Source organism: Triturus cristatus, chromosome 9 (genome assembly GCF_964204655.1).
Source record: "Triturus cristatus chromosome 9, aTriCri1.1, whole genome shotgun sequence".
NCBI classification, from domain to species: Eukaryota; Metazoa; Chordata; class Amphibia; order Caudata; family Salamandridae; genus Triturus; species Triturus cristatus.
The window spans coordinates 1012820358-1012835939 of NC_140592.1; the positions used below are offsets into that span (position 1 = coordinate 1012820358).

At 49.5% G+C, this 15582-nt stretch overlaps 1 protein-coding gene across 4 annotated transcripts in view; it reads right to left on the reverse strand.

Annotated features, from left to right (window-relative positions):
- CIPC (CLOCK interacting pacemaker) overlaps nt 1-15582 on the reverse strand; it is a 93020-nt gene that overhangs the window by 46181 nt on the left and 31257 nt on the right. For all 4 annotated transcript variants that reach the window (XM_085626686.1, XM_085626683.1, XM_085626684.1 and 1 more), the window contains one exon: nt 4823-4992. In XM_085626686.1, the coding sequence (XP_085482812.1) occupies nt 4823-4939 (117 nt within the window). In that variant the 5' untranslated portion in view covers nt 4940-4992. The remainder of the gene's footprint in view (nt 1-4822; nt 4993-15582) is intronic.

The window sequence follows — 15582 nt, forward strand, 5'->3', positions numbered from 1 at the left end:
AGTTCCAGCAGACCACAATGATTTTCTGCAAGAAGCGGTCCATCTGGGCATCAGTGGGGCCGGCCGTGAGGGGTCTTGTGTTGGGCCACGGCCTTAGTAAAGAAGCAACTGGCGGGAAAGGAGAAGTCATGGGGGGGCTCCAGCCCTAATAGGCCGAACAGGGACCTTCCGCCGAGCATCAGCAGCTGGGCTGTCCCTCGTGTCCACAGTTAGGTCCCTGCGCCACACTACAGGAAATACAGCCATAAAATGGCAAGGGCCAACAGGACTGGCACAACGGGCCCCAAGCCCCATGAGGATATCATCGCCCCTAGTGGTCACAGATAAACAGTCATTTTGGTTGGGCCCCCCTATACCGCAGGGGTTGGAAGAGGGCCCGATGTGAAGGGCAGGAGGTCCCTGCTGGGGTTGGTCAGCCCGCTGTCTGCGGGGTCCCAGATTCAGACGATGATGTGGCCGGGCCCAGAGCCGATGGAGTGTCCAGGTTCAGGGGTACCATAAAAAAAAGGCAGCATGTGTGATGTCAAGTGGGCAGTGCCGCACCCATGCTGGCTCCCCACGAACAGGCCCCACAGCTGGCAGACAACAGCAACCCCCTCAGGGGCCTGAAAGAGGGCAACACAGCTGCGAAAGGAAACTGTGATAATGGAGGACCGAGATGCAGGAAGACGTGGGCAGGCCGCCCCTGTAGGAGGTACGCTGGCTCCAAGGCCCTGGCAGGTCGGACAGTGAGCTGAGATGGGCCGGGAGGCCGCTCTCACACCAACACCCCACACGTGATTGGCACAGCCGCTCAGGCCTGCCAAGTCCTCCACACGGCAAAAAGGAAGCCTCCGAGGCCGCCGTGTAGAGCCCCCGTATGCGGGAGGTTGGGGCACTGCAGGATACAAGCCAAAAACAGCTCCTGTGGCCCATGAAAAACAGGAGCTTTGGCGCAAGGGAATCAGCTTTGTCACCGGCCAAGCTTCGCTCATCCCTCACCCCCTGTGGGATTTGAAGAGGCAAACTGAAACTGACTTTCTTTGAATCAGCTTCTCTGCTAACAGCTTAAGGCTGGTTCGTCTGTCCTCTGTAAGATATGCTTTGTCCTAAATGGCGTCTAAAATGGCTCCCAAAAATGTTATGGTTCTTGATAGGGAAAGTGACAATTTATGTGGGTTGAGAGTTCAGCCTCATTTTCTGAATAGAGTTAGGCAGGCAGTTTTCCTTTGGTCACCTTCAGACAAGTAGGAGCTTTTATCAACCAGTCATCAAGGTATGGGAATATTTGATAATCTTTCTGTTTTAAATGAGCTTCCACTGGAGCTAGACATTTTGTGAAAAAGCGGGGGGAGGGGGGGGGGGGGGGGGGGTGGGGTCGGTCGGCGATTGAAGTCCAAATGGGAGGACTTTGAACTGATAATGAATGCTGGATACTCTGAAACTTAAGAATTGTCGATGCTTTGGGTGAAAGGGGGATGTGAAATTGGCATCTTGGAGATGTAGATTTGTCATGTAGTCTGTGATTTAGAAGCTGGAGGTTGTAAGGTATAAAGTCCCCAAGGTCCGACTCTATTTTATGTAGGCCCGACATCTTAGAAAATGGGGGGTGCCATCTTCTCAATCTTAGACAATAGAAGTCGTCATATTCCCTTAGTTATACAGAATCATTGTCATATCTGCCAGTTGATGCAGATGCCATCTGCTGGTATCTTTCTCAGAACTATGAAAGTGTCATGTAATTAGACTGATCACATAGATATAATACCTGATGCAACATTTGTCTGGGTTAAATGTCTACTTTCCACCATGTCAAGATTAACTAAGAACAAATACAGACATGCAGCCGAAATAGTGCAGTCTGTTATATGTTCATAAAGAAACATCTGGGACGCACACCTAGATGTACATTTTCTATGCCAGACATTCATAAACTTATGTCAGAAATTCCAATTTCTGATAAGATTTAGTCTATAAGGTCTGCCACTTGACAGGAGGTCCTTCAACCAGATTATTGCTCGAGATTCTACCAGAGATGGTCTCACCTACTGCCAGCACACTTCACAGATGCTAGATCTCACCTGAAGAAGATGAAGCAGAGTCCGCTGCTGCAGCATGTTTGCGCCCTCGCAGGGAACACTGTCTTCAGGGCTCTGCTGATAGAGCGCCTTTGCTGTCAACAAGGCATGCAGTGCGTCTCTTCTCTCAAAAGACTCTAGACTGAACTTGCTCTTCCTTCCATGCTCTTAGTGTAGCGCACAGAAGTAGGCGATATGTTAATTATATTCTCGTTCGTTATAATGTACTTTCTTGTTGTTTTTATAATATCCTGTCTAGTTGTTTTAGATGTACTGACAAACCGGTTGTTCCTGTAGTAATAAATACTTTTTACTTAAACGTGGTCATTCTTGGTGCAGTGGGTGTGTGATACTGTGAATAACGAAATGGGTTTGTTACAGTTACCAAAGTGCCCCTGATCCCCTCATAGGAGTGGCTAGTAACCCAAAAGCATTCAATTTTTCTAATATTGTACATTTAAGTTTGAAGAACGAAGGGCTGTTCAAACAGGTCCTTCGTCATCTGAATCCTCCTCCCCTACCAAATGAGTTGGTAGAAGTTGTGAAACTTTATTTGGAGAGGTGTGCTCTGGAATCAGTAAAGCTGACTGAGAATGTATCAATGCTGTAGTTGACTAAGTCATCGTTGACAACATCGTCTGCGTTATCTGCGTTTTTGTCATTGATGGTACAACCGGTATTGACGGAGTTGTTGACAGCCTTCTCGTGGAGCTCTCCATAGGTGAGAAAGCCATAGTAGTTGTGGTTGACTACGTTCGTATCATCACCATCAACAATGCCATTACTGTCATTGACAGTATTGACAGTCGACGGCGTCACCTTCGTCTTGGTTATGGTCTGTTGTTTTTTCACCCAAGTCTATTTTTTGGTCGATGGCACGGAGAAGGGTTTCTTGAAATGCAAAGGCAACTTTGTAGACCGTGTTGTAAATTCAGATTTTTATATTTTTGAGGAGACATCCTTTTTAGAATGCTTATGCAAGCCTTCAGTTGACTAAATGTGCTGCTTAGCTCAGCCATGATGATTTTTTTTTTTTTTTTAAAGCTTTCTTAGGTGGTTAATGAGGCATTTGGCCTTCAGGTCTCTCTCTTTTCTGAAGCCTCTTGGTCTCTGAAGAATCTTAATTCTCCTCCCCCGAACGAGGAGAGTCTTTGGCTTTAAGTTTTTGAAACCATAACAAAAGCCTCCCCTCTCTGCCTGTAAGTGTTTTTGAAGATAAAGTACAGGACATTTTATAGTCTTTAACCTTATGAGAGAGGTGGGGGCAGTAAATGCAGTCTCTGTGAAGATCCTCATTTTCTTGCCACAGGTCCCACAAGGTCTGAAAAGTGTTTGTGCTTGAATCTGACATTCTAGTTAGTCAGGTGTGTACAGCAAATGGTGCTGGTCTGGAAAATATAGATATATATCAATCTTTCTATGTGAAAATCCTGGATAACTGAGCAGAGCTCAGGGAGAGTCCCTTCACACAATGTGCAGTAGATATCGGATGCAGTGAATCCTCTGTGGGTAATGTTCTGAAGGTGTTGTCACCTGATTGGCTAGAGTTTGGTTCTTACCCAATGATGAGAATAGCTTACTAAAAGCGAATGTGTTTTTTTCCCTTTTGGGCTATTTGTAAACTGTACAGGAATCATGGTTGATTAGCGATGGTTTATCAGGAACCCTAAAAGTCAGAAAAGAGAGACTCTTGCCAGAAAAATCTTGCGTGAAAAAGCAAGAAGAATTTTGAACGTTTCCTTCTAAGAAGCCTGCAACCAGGGGTAGACAGTATCTGGTTTAGGTATGAAACCGCAACATAGATGGAGGTGGGGGGGAGTTAAGGCTGGAGAGCAACAAAGTTCACCAGGAATCTGGATACTTTTCCGTCTGATGTATATTGCGTTTGTAAGGATCTTTGTCCTTGGAGTACGTAGTCTCAATAGATGCAATGTCACTATATACAAAGAGAAAGCTTGGATAGCCTTAAACATTCAGGTGTTCTTGACAGGAGCGGCCGCTCCATTAGGGCGGAGAAGCGCTGCCCCCCCCCTCTTCCCGGCCACAAGCGAAACAATAAAACTACAATATCACGTATTTATCATTTTTTTTTTTTATCTCCAGGACCAGCCCCCAGGACTCGGATGAGTCCTGGGGGCAGGTCCAGGGGATGACACTGCTGGTGGGGGAGTGGTGGGCACTCCCTCCACTGCGCACGAGGTGTTGCCAGCCGTTTCAGGCCAGCCAAACCCCTCATGCGCAGTGAAGCTCTCTCCAGCCCAGCTGCATTGCTGGGGCTGGAGAGAGCAGGCAAAGGCTCCTTGTCTGCCTAGGAGCGCAAGTTGCCGGCGCTCTGGCCAATCCTGAAGCTGCTGGGAGACTGTGTCAAGGGCCAGAAAAAGGACGAGGCGATGCGTGGTAGATTGTTGCGGCAAGGTAAGTTTATATATTTTCTTTGTTTCAAACCCTCCTCATCTCCCTCCTCCCTCCTCTGGCCCGCACCCCCCCCCCACACACTTTGGCGGGGTCGCTACTGGATATTGAACTGCTGTGTAGTCCAGTCGCATAGTGTTTCACGTCTACACCGTATCACAGAATGTAGAGTGATAAAAGATTTCAGATATTTTATTGCAAAGACTACTACAGTGTTTGGTATGCCAGCTCTACAGTAACAGGTCACACGAGATATAAACTGATGCTGCACCTTAAATTCCATTAAAGAAAACTATAAAAAATGGAATTGAGGTGCAGGGAACTGAAATACACGATTGCTGCTTCATTCTTACCTGTCTGAAAAATACATTCTTCATCATGAGCACAGGTGATAGGCCAGTGAAAGAACCATTCTTCGAACCAGGGGTCTGGCGAGTTCCATCCTTGGCACTCCAGCACAAGACACCCATCACGTCCTCTGAATCCACTGGCTCCAAGGAGCTCTGGCAGTCAGAAGCCCCATCTAGGAGATGTAAAACTCAGTTAGCAGGTGTTCTGGAAAAGTTGTGATCTGTCTTGCAAGAGTAGTTTAATAACAGAAAAACTCTGGTAACAGAGAACGATATAAAGGCATGTAAAAAATATCTTTCTTGTTCAATAAATAGCTTCCATTAACAAAGTGCCAATTCATAGGAAGCAATGTAAGAAGTATTATCCAACTATTGAGAAAAACCTTATAAGGAGAAAAAGGGTATCATTACTGGGTATCATTACTGAACTCTATCAAGTCTTCCCTTGTAGCAGGCCCACAGGTCAAGCACCTGTTAATAAGAACATCTGCAAAATAAGCCTCTTGCTATAGCTAACACACAGTAGTATCAACGGCCTGTTAAGGAGTTCCGCAAGATGTGGTCTTCCACTGTGGTCAGCCTGAGAGAAGCAAGAAACTCCAAATACTGAGCTCTGTTAAATGCTCGCTTACAGTCAATAACTTCTTACAAGAAGCCAGAGGCTGTTGATTAGGAGATGTGTAACTGAAGGTCTTGCTCTCTCAACATCTAGTTTACTAGAGGAAGGACACCTAACACGCAGCTCTGTATTCGCAATAACAATGACCAGTTTACTGGAAGGATGGAGTCAAAAGAGTGTCTAAAAGAAACTAAGGCCTGTTATTAGTGTGGTCTGTAACAGGTAGTCTATCTCCTAACCAATTTATTATCAGCAAGTCAGATATTATGTGAAAAGTAAGAATAAGTGAATAGAAGGGTTCTGTACGTGGATGGTTGCACTTTTAAACCAGCATTTATGTATTTATTAAAATTATAAAGCACTTTTGCTAAACCACATAACTACACAAAAATGATACAAAAACTCAACTCAGAACTACTATAGTATAACTAATGAGAGCGTTACAGAACAAGTTACTTACCTTCGGTAACGATGTATCTGTAAGAAACATTAGTTAGATTCCTCACCTTAGAATATCCCCAGGCGTCAGACTGGATCCGGAAGATATTTCGTCAGCAATACCCCTTGCGCGTCGCTAGGCGTCGTCTGCGGCTCCGCGTCCGACGTCATTCCGGCGCACGACGACGGAGTACTTAGACGCCGCCCTCGCGCGCCGACGTCAGTTCTTGTACATAGCTTTCCGCGCCAGGAACGCAGAGCCATGCAAGAGACAGACACTGGTGCCAAAAACAAAATCTAGGGGCCTGAAAAGGATAACCTTAACCCTAGATGTCAGTTCGCAGAACGGGGAGGATGGGTGGGTCGGTGAGGAATCTAACTAACTAATGTTTCTTACAGATACATCGTTACCGAAGGTAAGTAACTTGTTCATCTGAAAGAAACATTAGTTAGATTCCTCACCTTAGAATATCCCCAGGCGTCAGACTGGATCCGGAAGATATTTCGTCAGCAATACCCCTTGCGCGTCGCTAGGCGTCGTCTGCGGCTCCGCGTCCGACGTCATTCCGGCGCACGACGACGGAGTACTTAGACGCCGCCCTCGCGCGCCGACGTCAGTTCTTGTACATAGCTTTCCGCGCCAGGAACGCAGAGCCATGCAAGAGACAGACACTGGTGCCAAAAACAAAATCTAGGGGCCTGAAAAGGATAACCTTAACCCTAGATGTCAGTTCGCAGAACGGGGAGGATGGGTGGGTCGGTGAGGAATCTAACTAACTAATGTTTCTTACAGATACATCGTTACCGAAGGTAAGTAACTTGTTCATCTGAAAGAAACATTAGTTAGATTCCTCACCTTAGAATAGATACCCAAGCAATACCATCCCCGGTGGTGGCTCTGCGAACTAAAATCACACCAGAAAGTCCTGGAGGACAGAACGGCCAAAGAAGCCATCCCTCCGGACTTGGCTGTCAAGGCAATAATGCCTGGCAAACGTGTGTAGCGAAGCCCACGTTGCCGCCTGACAGATGTCCTGCAAAGGGACACCCCGTCCCAAAGCAGTAGTAGCCGCCGTGGCCCGAGTAGAATGGGTGCGCAGCCCAACAGGAGGGTCCTTTTTTGCCAAGGAATAACAAATTTTGATGCACAAAACGACCCACCGAGAGATGGTCTGTTTGTGCACAGCTTTCCCCTTCTTAGCACCCACGTATCCAACGAAAAGTTGGTCGTCCACCCGGAACGGTTTTGTGCGGTCCAGATAAAAGGAGAGCGCACGTTTTGGGTCCAGACGGTGGAGCCTCTCTTCCTCTTTGGAAGGATGCGGAGGCGGAAAGAAGGTGGGCAAGGTGACAGACTGCCCAAGATGAAAGGGGGTCACCACTTTCGGAAGAAAGGAGGGACGAGGCCGAAGGACAACCTTGTCCGGATGAACAGAGAGAAAAGGAGGCTTTGAAGATAAAGCCTGGAGCTCACTCACCCGTCTAGCCGAGGTGATGGCTACCAGAAAAGCAGTCTTAAGCGTCAGCAGACGAAGAGGACAATTATGAAGAGGCTCAAAGGGAGCGCACATCAGAAATGTGAGAACAAGATTCAAGTCCCACTGAGGCATTACAAAAGGGACAGGAGGGAACGTGTGAGTAATGCCTTTTAGAAAGCGTGTAACTACAGGGGACTTGAAAAGAGAAGGCTGATCAGGAAGCCGCAGGAAGGCAGAGATGGCAGCAAGATAACCTTTCAAGGTGCCCAGGGCAGAGCCCTGCCGGGCCAAAGAAAGAAGAAAGAGGAGAACCTCAGAAAGAGGGGCGGAAAGGGGATCCACAGCCTTTGCTGTGCACCATGCCACAAATTTGGTCCACCGGCAGGCGTATACCGTCTTTGTGGAGGGACGCCTGGCTGCCAGAATGATATCACAGACTTCAGGAGGCAAGTCAAATGGTATCAACTGCCGCCGCTCAATCTCCACGCATGGAGGTGGAGGCTGGACAGGTTTGGGTGGAGGACCGTCCCCTGCTGCTGCGACAGAAGATCCTCCCGAAGGGGCAGACGTATCGGAGGATCGGTCAACATACTGAGTAGCTCGGGATACCAGTACCTTCGTGCCCAATCCGGAGCCACCAAGATGACTTGGGCCCGGTCGTGCCTGATCTTCTTCAGCACTCTGGGCAGAAGTGGTATAGGCGGAAAGGCGTACAACAGACCGCAACTCCACTCGTGACGAAAAGCGTCGCCGAGCGAGTGCCGCCTTGGAAATTCCAACGCGCAGAACTGCTGACATTGCGCGTTCTCTTCGGTGGCGAAGAGATCTAACCAAGGCTCTCCCCACTGCTGAAAAAGACCTTGCGCCACTTCGGAGTTCAGACGCCATTCGTAATCCATCATGCACCAGCGGCTGAGTTCGTCTGCTCTGGCGTTCAGAGAGCCCGCCAGATGTTGAACCACTAGGGTGACGCCCTGGTGTTCCAGCCACGTCCAGTGGCGCAGAGCCTCCTGACAAAGGGTCCACGACCCCACCCCGCCCTGTTTGTTGCAATGCCACATGGCGGTGGTGTTGTCCGTGAACACCTGCACGACACTTCCCCTGACAGAGGGAAGGAAGGCTTTCAGTGCAAGTCGGATCGCTCTCAACTCCAACAGGTTGATGTGGAGGCGAGACTCCGCCGGAGACCAGAGGCCTCTGATCTCCGCCTCTCCCATATGGCCACCCCCCCCTAGGAGGGACGCATCCGTCACTACGACATGCTCCGGTTGGGGAAGGGAGAGGCTCTTGCCAGTGACCCAATCGCGGTCCGTGAGCCACCACTGCAACTGCTGTGCAGTGCCCTCCGAGATCAAGACATGGTCGGACAGGTTGCCGTGATGCTGGGCCCACTGAAACTTCAGGTCCCACTGCAGAGCCCGCATGCGCCGCCTGGCGTGATGCACTAGTAGGATGCAGGAGGCCATCAGCCCCAGAAGCCGCAACACTAGCCTGACCGAAACCCAGGATAGAGGCCGAAAGATGGGAATCAGGGCCTGAATATCCCAGACCCGCTGTTCCGGCGGATAGACCCGGAACTGTGCCGAATCGAGAACCGCTCCGATGAAGAGGAGCTTCTGAGAGGGACTCAGGTGTGACTTCGGCACGTTGATGGAAAACCCCAGCAAATGCAGGAGATCCGCCGTAGTCTGGAGGTGGGAGACGACTGCCTGGGGCGAGCCCGCCTTCAACAACCAGTCGTCGAGATAGGGGAAGACTGGAACCCCTGATCTGCACAGATGAGCTGCGACCACCGCCATCACTTTCGTGAACACCCGAGGTGCACTGGTAAGGCCGAAGGGGAGCACGGTAAACTGAAAGTGCTCTTGACCCACCGTGAACCGCAGGTAATGCCGGTGGGCCGGCAGGACGGGGATGTGGAAATATGCATCCTGCAAGTCCAACGCTACCATCCAGTCTCCAGGGTCTAGGGCAGCTAGAACCTGAGCCAAAGTTAAAATTTTGAACCGTTCCTTCTGGAGAAAAGTATTGACGTTCCGGAGGTCCAAGATAGGGCGTAGGCCCCCCCTTTGCCCTTCTTGGGAACCAGAAAGTAGTGGGAATAACGACCATGACCTACTTCTGGGCTCGGAACGCGCTCGACGGCCCCCTTGGCCAAGAGGGCCGAAACTTCCTCGTGGAGAAGATTCAAATGATCCCCCGAGATACGGTGGTGCTGCGGTGGCATGGCTGGAGGGGTCGTCCCGAAGGGGAGGGAGTAGCCCCTTCGGACGATTTGCAGCACCCACCTGTCCGATGTGATGGACCGCCAGTGGAGCAGGTGATGGCGAACTCTGCCGCCCACTGGCGTGGAATGGGCCTGAAAGCTCGGACTAGGAAGGCTTTGAGGCGGATGCTGCCGGGGTGGATGTGGGCTGACCGCGTCGTCCTCCAGAACCGCCTCGGCGGAAACCACGTCCGCGACCGTGCGCAGGTTGGTTCTGCGGCTGGTGGCTAGGCGGACGTGAGGAGGCACCCCTTCCTTGGCCGCGAAAGGCGGAAGTTTGCGACTGCGGGGCCGAGAGGCCCAAGGACTTGGCCGTAGCCCGGGAGTCCTTAAAGCGATTCAGCGCACTGTCCGCTTTCTCACCAAAAAGGCGAGTGCCATCAAAGGGCATGTCCATGAGAGTGCTCTGGACATCTCCCGAAAAGGACGTGGACCGCAGCCAGGCGTGACGTCTAAGCGCCACCGTGGTTGAAATCTCCCTACCCAGCGAGGCCGTAGTGTCAAGCCCACATCTGATTGCATGTCGTGCTGCATCCCTGCCATCGGCCAGAGCCTGGGTAAGTCGTGTCTGGGCCTCCTCCGGGCAGCACGTCCTCCACCGTATCCCACAGAGAGTGGGAATAACAGTCCAAAACACAGGCGGTGTTCAAGGACCGCAGACCCAAACTAAGGGAGGAGAACAGATTTTTGCCAAACTGTTCCAGTCTCTTGGAATCCCGGTCCGGCGGAGCGGTCGGGAAGGAGGATTGGGAGGTAGAAGCCTGGATAACCAGGCTCTCGGGGGTGGGGTGTTGGGACAGAAAACTGGGGTCGCCCGGAGCAGGGCGGTGGCGCCTGGCGACGTTCCTGTCTACAGGAGGAACTGTGGAGGGCCTGGACCAGGTGCCCTGCAGAACGTCAATGAGGGCCTCATTGAATTGCAGCAGAGGCTCAGTGGAGCTTGCTGCAGACTGAAGCACCTCAGTGAGGACGTTAGTCCTCACAGCCACGGCAGGCAGCTCGAGCCCAAGGGCTGCGGCCGCCTTGCGCAGCACCACAGAGAAAGCAGCACCCTCCTCCGAAGCCACAGTCGGAGGAGAGATGAATCCAGTGTCTGGTGAGGTATCCAGACCACTGGCCTCCCCCAGTTCATCTGCCCAGTCCTGTGACAGCTGAGCCTGAACGGCCATAGGATCCTCGGACCCCTCCCATTCGCCCCCGTCATCCGATTCCTGGTAAACAGGAGGAAGGATCGGAGCCGGACGATAGACATAATGTGTCTCTAATGGCGCCGTACGCGGCGTCCATAGACGCCGTAACGGCGCCGGATCCGGAGCGGGGCTGAACTGGGGCTCGACGCCGAGCGGAGCCGGCGTCGGAGGTGGAACCGGTGTCGACGCCGGCGGAGGAGGCGTGACGAGGTCGACCGGCGTCGGCGGGGACGAGTCCCTCGGGAATTGCGGCGTCGGGGCCGCCGGCATGCAAGGATGCCCAGTCGGGTCCGCGGGGCCCGAAGGCGCGCCAGCGGACGTCGACGGCGGAGCCAGGCTCCTCATGGCCGAGAGGAAGGCACTGACTTCCGCCGGCGTCGCGTCAGTCCCAGGGACCGGCGGGTATGGGGACTTCCGCGGCGCCTGCGGCTCCGCTTGAGCCGCGGGGGTGGACCCACCCTGACCCGCGACCGGAAGAGGGGAGTCCGAAGAGCGGTGTCGCCTCTTGGACTTCTTGGAGTGCTTCGACTTACCCGAAGACTTGGAGCCAGACGAGCGATGATGACGTCGGCTGCGGCTCCGCGACCGATCCTTGGACCTCCTCCTGGACGGGGATCGAGAGGGGCGCGGAGCCGAGTGGCGAAGCTCGAGGAGCTTACGGGACCGCTCCCGTCTAGCCTTCGAGGTCAGGGCCTTGCAGTCCGAACACGACTCCGCGTCGTGGTCGAGGCCTAAACAGTAAAGGCACCGGCGGTGATGATCCGTAACCGACATCAAGCGGTTGCAGTCAGCACAGGCTTTGAAACCAGGCATCCTACCGGCAAAAAGGATCAAAAACTTAGTCAAAAAAGACTAAAAGGGGTAGCTCTCCCGGATCTGCGCTTACTGGCGTGGAAAAAAGAAGAACTGACGTCAGCGCGCGAGGGCGGCGTCTAAGTACTCCGACGACGTCATTCCGGCGCACGACGCTGACGACGGACGCGGAGCCGCAGACGACGCCTAGCGACGCACAAGGGGTATTGCTGACAAAAAATCTTCCGGATCCAGTCTGACGCCTTGGGATATTCTAAGGTGAGGAATCTAACTAACGTGTCTCTTTCAGATGCAGGTTAATAAATCAGGGTATACTATGATCATAGCCGCTTATTCAAAAGGACAGTTCCTCCTCCACGCCAATGTCTGAGATGTGATGACGGGACGGAGTATGTCACTACTGGCAGGAGATTACTGTGGAACTCACAGCAGTTACAAGGCATTTGTCTCATTTAACCTGCAATTGATACTCTTTAGGATCCCAGGTGGTGCGGTCTTACCAGAGAGAATTCATTTTCTGCATATTCGTATTTTCAGTGGTGACAAGAGATATAACGAAACAGTGGGGAACCTCTTAGGTGCCCATCAAACATGTGGGTGGTGGATATGACACACTGTATGGAAGCAGGACGAGTAGTGTATCAAAACCCCCAGGAAATTCCAAGAAGTGTAGACTGATTGGTTGGTACACTATTGTGTGCTCTTTGTTTGGGGCTTAGCACTGTATGGTTTCCGAATATGAACTCCCATGAAGTGGCCATTAATCCAGTTTTGAAACTGACACATTCATAGGGAATAGTAAGGAACATGGTCAACTATAGCATAAAGCAAGGCAGTGTGATTATAATGCAGCAATTATATGCCTCCCTATGTCCTCCATCAAGCAATCCCAATACTTCTGAGAAAAAAACTTAAACACCAAGCGTCCAGAGCAAGGATCAGGTCAATAAGAACTACAAAATTAATTCTGAAAGGCCTCTGGGATATAAATGGTATTTAATGCACTATTTAGATCTTGACAAAAGTTCAAGATTTGTTTGTTTTTTAACTAAAAATAACAAATACGCTGTTGGAACTATCCTTGATGGGGAGTCATGTTCAGTTTACCAAGGGTAATGTTTGGTTTTCACCTCAATGAAACTGGTACAAGAGAAAAAGTTGCGTCTCTATGGTAACGTTGTTTCTGGTGAATACATATTCTCCCTGCAGATTCCTATCCTGACGACTAACCACCAGGTGCCAGACTTGTCCATAAATATTTTTGTTGACTTGACCTTCAACTAACTAACTCTCTCTCTGTCTATCTTAGGTTTAAGGCTTCAAGATATGCCATCAAGATACTGGCACGAGCGGCTCTGAACAAGAATCTCAGCTCAACTAAAAATACAGTGACATGATACATAATACTAGCAGAGAAAGACTCCAGGGACATCCTTCACCATTACAATGAACAAACAAGGGGAAAAAACGTACCATGAATGATCGACAACAAACCCTGCATACAAAGAAAAATAGCAAATGCCAAGGGACATAGCATATAATCTAAATATAAAAAAATGGACAGTTTAGGATTGGGACAACAGAACACTTCAGGAACATTTGTACCAGCCACTGTAAACCCACTAACATTCTTGGTTCCATGAAGAATATAGTCCTTGAAATTGGCAGGCTTTCTCCGGGTCACTGCCCTCTGTGACCCCCAGTAGATAAGACAATCTCTTAACCTGTCCACGGTCCTCACCGAGAGGCCACACATGGTGGAGTGTGCGAGTCCAAAGGTGAACTGGAGGATGCAGAGAGCTATTGTGGAAAACGTGAAACCAAATCTAGGGAGAGATCAGCAACCTGAATGCTGCAAGTGTGTCAGCCTGGGGGACCAGTCCAGTAGCCTGAATGTTTATGGTCATAATTGAAAGTGTGGTAAATGAGGCCATTTTGCAAGGGTGTGCAAATGTGGCAAGGTGCACCTGTTTGTACAGGCAGAATGCAAACAGTAAGATGTAATGGGATCCTCTGGCAGACACTGTCAGGCAAGCCATGTATTTGGAAAATGTCACGTAAGAATTGTTTGGCTATATTGGTTGCAAAAGAGACCGAAAAAGTGAAAAATGTGCCAACTTGGAAAAAATATTTACTGTGACTATGCTTACCGGGGAACCATCAGAGAGGGTAAATCAACAAGTTTAATTTGTGTTACAGGTGAAACTGGTAGTGGCAGCAATTATTTCAGTCATTCCAGTCACTCTTTGCTTGGAAACAAATAGGACAGGATTTGACATAAACTTCTATGCCCCGATGGACAGTTTGTCAATACAAAAAGGCTTTAACCCCTTCGCTGCCAGGCCTTTTCCCCTCCTGTGCCACGCCCTTTTTTGGCTATTTGGGGTAGTGCGCGCTTAGACCCCTGTAACTTTTTGACCACATGAGGTATCCACGCCAAATTTGCGTCCTTTTCTTCCAACATCATGGGGATTCTAAAGGTACTCAGGGTTTGTGGATTCTCCCGGAGGGGTCACAGAAATTAGCCAAAATACAGCAAAATTTTGGGGGTTTTTCAGAAAAATTGGAAAAACGGGCTGCAAATGAAAGCATCTGGGTTTTTCCCTGCAAATGTTATCAAAAAAGGGTTTGTGCGGTTGGAATCACCATTTTCCCAGGTTTTCGGGGATACCAGACTTTTGTCAGAAACCCAAAATTTTTTACACAGTTTTGCCATTTTTCTGGGACATAGCCTAATTTTGCTATTTTTTGTGCTTTTGACCTCCTGCCAGTTAATGCCAGAAATGGGTACAAAAGCAATAATGGATCCTGGAAAGCTATACATTTTCGAGAAGAAGACAAAATTCTGAATTCAGCAAGGGGTCATTTGTGTAGATCCATCAAGGTTTTTTTATAGAAACTAACAGTTAAATATAGGATAAATTGAAAATTAGTTGAAAAAAAAAAAAAGCCTTTTGCGTCAACGTTTTTACCTGTAACTTCTTCTAATTATGACAGCTCTTTGAAAGCAATATACCATTACATCCGCTGGACATTACTGGTTGTGGGGCTATATAGGACTTGTAGGTTCACCAAGAACCAGACGAACCCAGAGCCAAAAACTGAGCAGCAACTTGCAATGGTTTTTTATTATGTACCGGGTATATAGTCATTATTCTGTAAAAATGTGTACATGGAAAAATCGGTATGAAAGACACCTATGTATTTCTGAAATGGGAACAAAATATAGAGTTTAGAAACAGTAGATATTTGCACATTTCTGAAATTGGGGATACTCATACTAGCATGAGAATTATCAGTCATTTTTTAGAATGACTTCTTTTTTACACAATATCTTTCATTTGGAAGGCAGAAATGCATCGAAAGTCAATAGATAATAACAGTTCCTTTACAAAACTGAATTACCCTAAGTCTCCCGATAAAAATGGTACCTCACTTGTGTGGGTAGGCATAGTGCCCGCGACAGGAAACGGCGCAAAACGCAACGTGGTCACAACTCAATATCGCAGTGAAAATTTACCCTTTTTTGGCAAAGTGCCTAGCTCTAGTTTTTGAACCCTAGCTCTGCGGGCACCTTGGGAAACCTAGCAAACCTATACATTTTTGAAAACTAGACACCCAGGGGAATCCAGGATGGGGTGACTTGACTGCCTCCCACCAGGGTCTGTTACTCAGAATCCCTTGCAAACCTAAAACATTGTCAAAAAAAAACACATTTTCCACACATTTCTGTGGTGGAAAGTTCCGGAATCTGCGTGGATCCACAAATTTCCACCCACCCCGCGTTCCCCAAAGTCTTACGAGAAAAACGGTACCTCACTTGTGTGGGACGGCCTAGTGCCCGCGACAGGAAACGGGGCAAAACGCAACGTGGTCACACCTCAATTTCGCAGTGAAAAATGACCCTTTTTTGGCAAAATGTCTAGCTGTAGTTTTTGAACCCTAGCTCTGTGGGCACC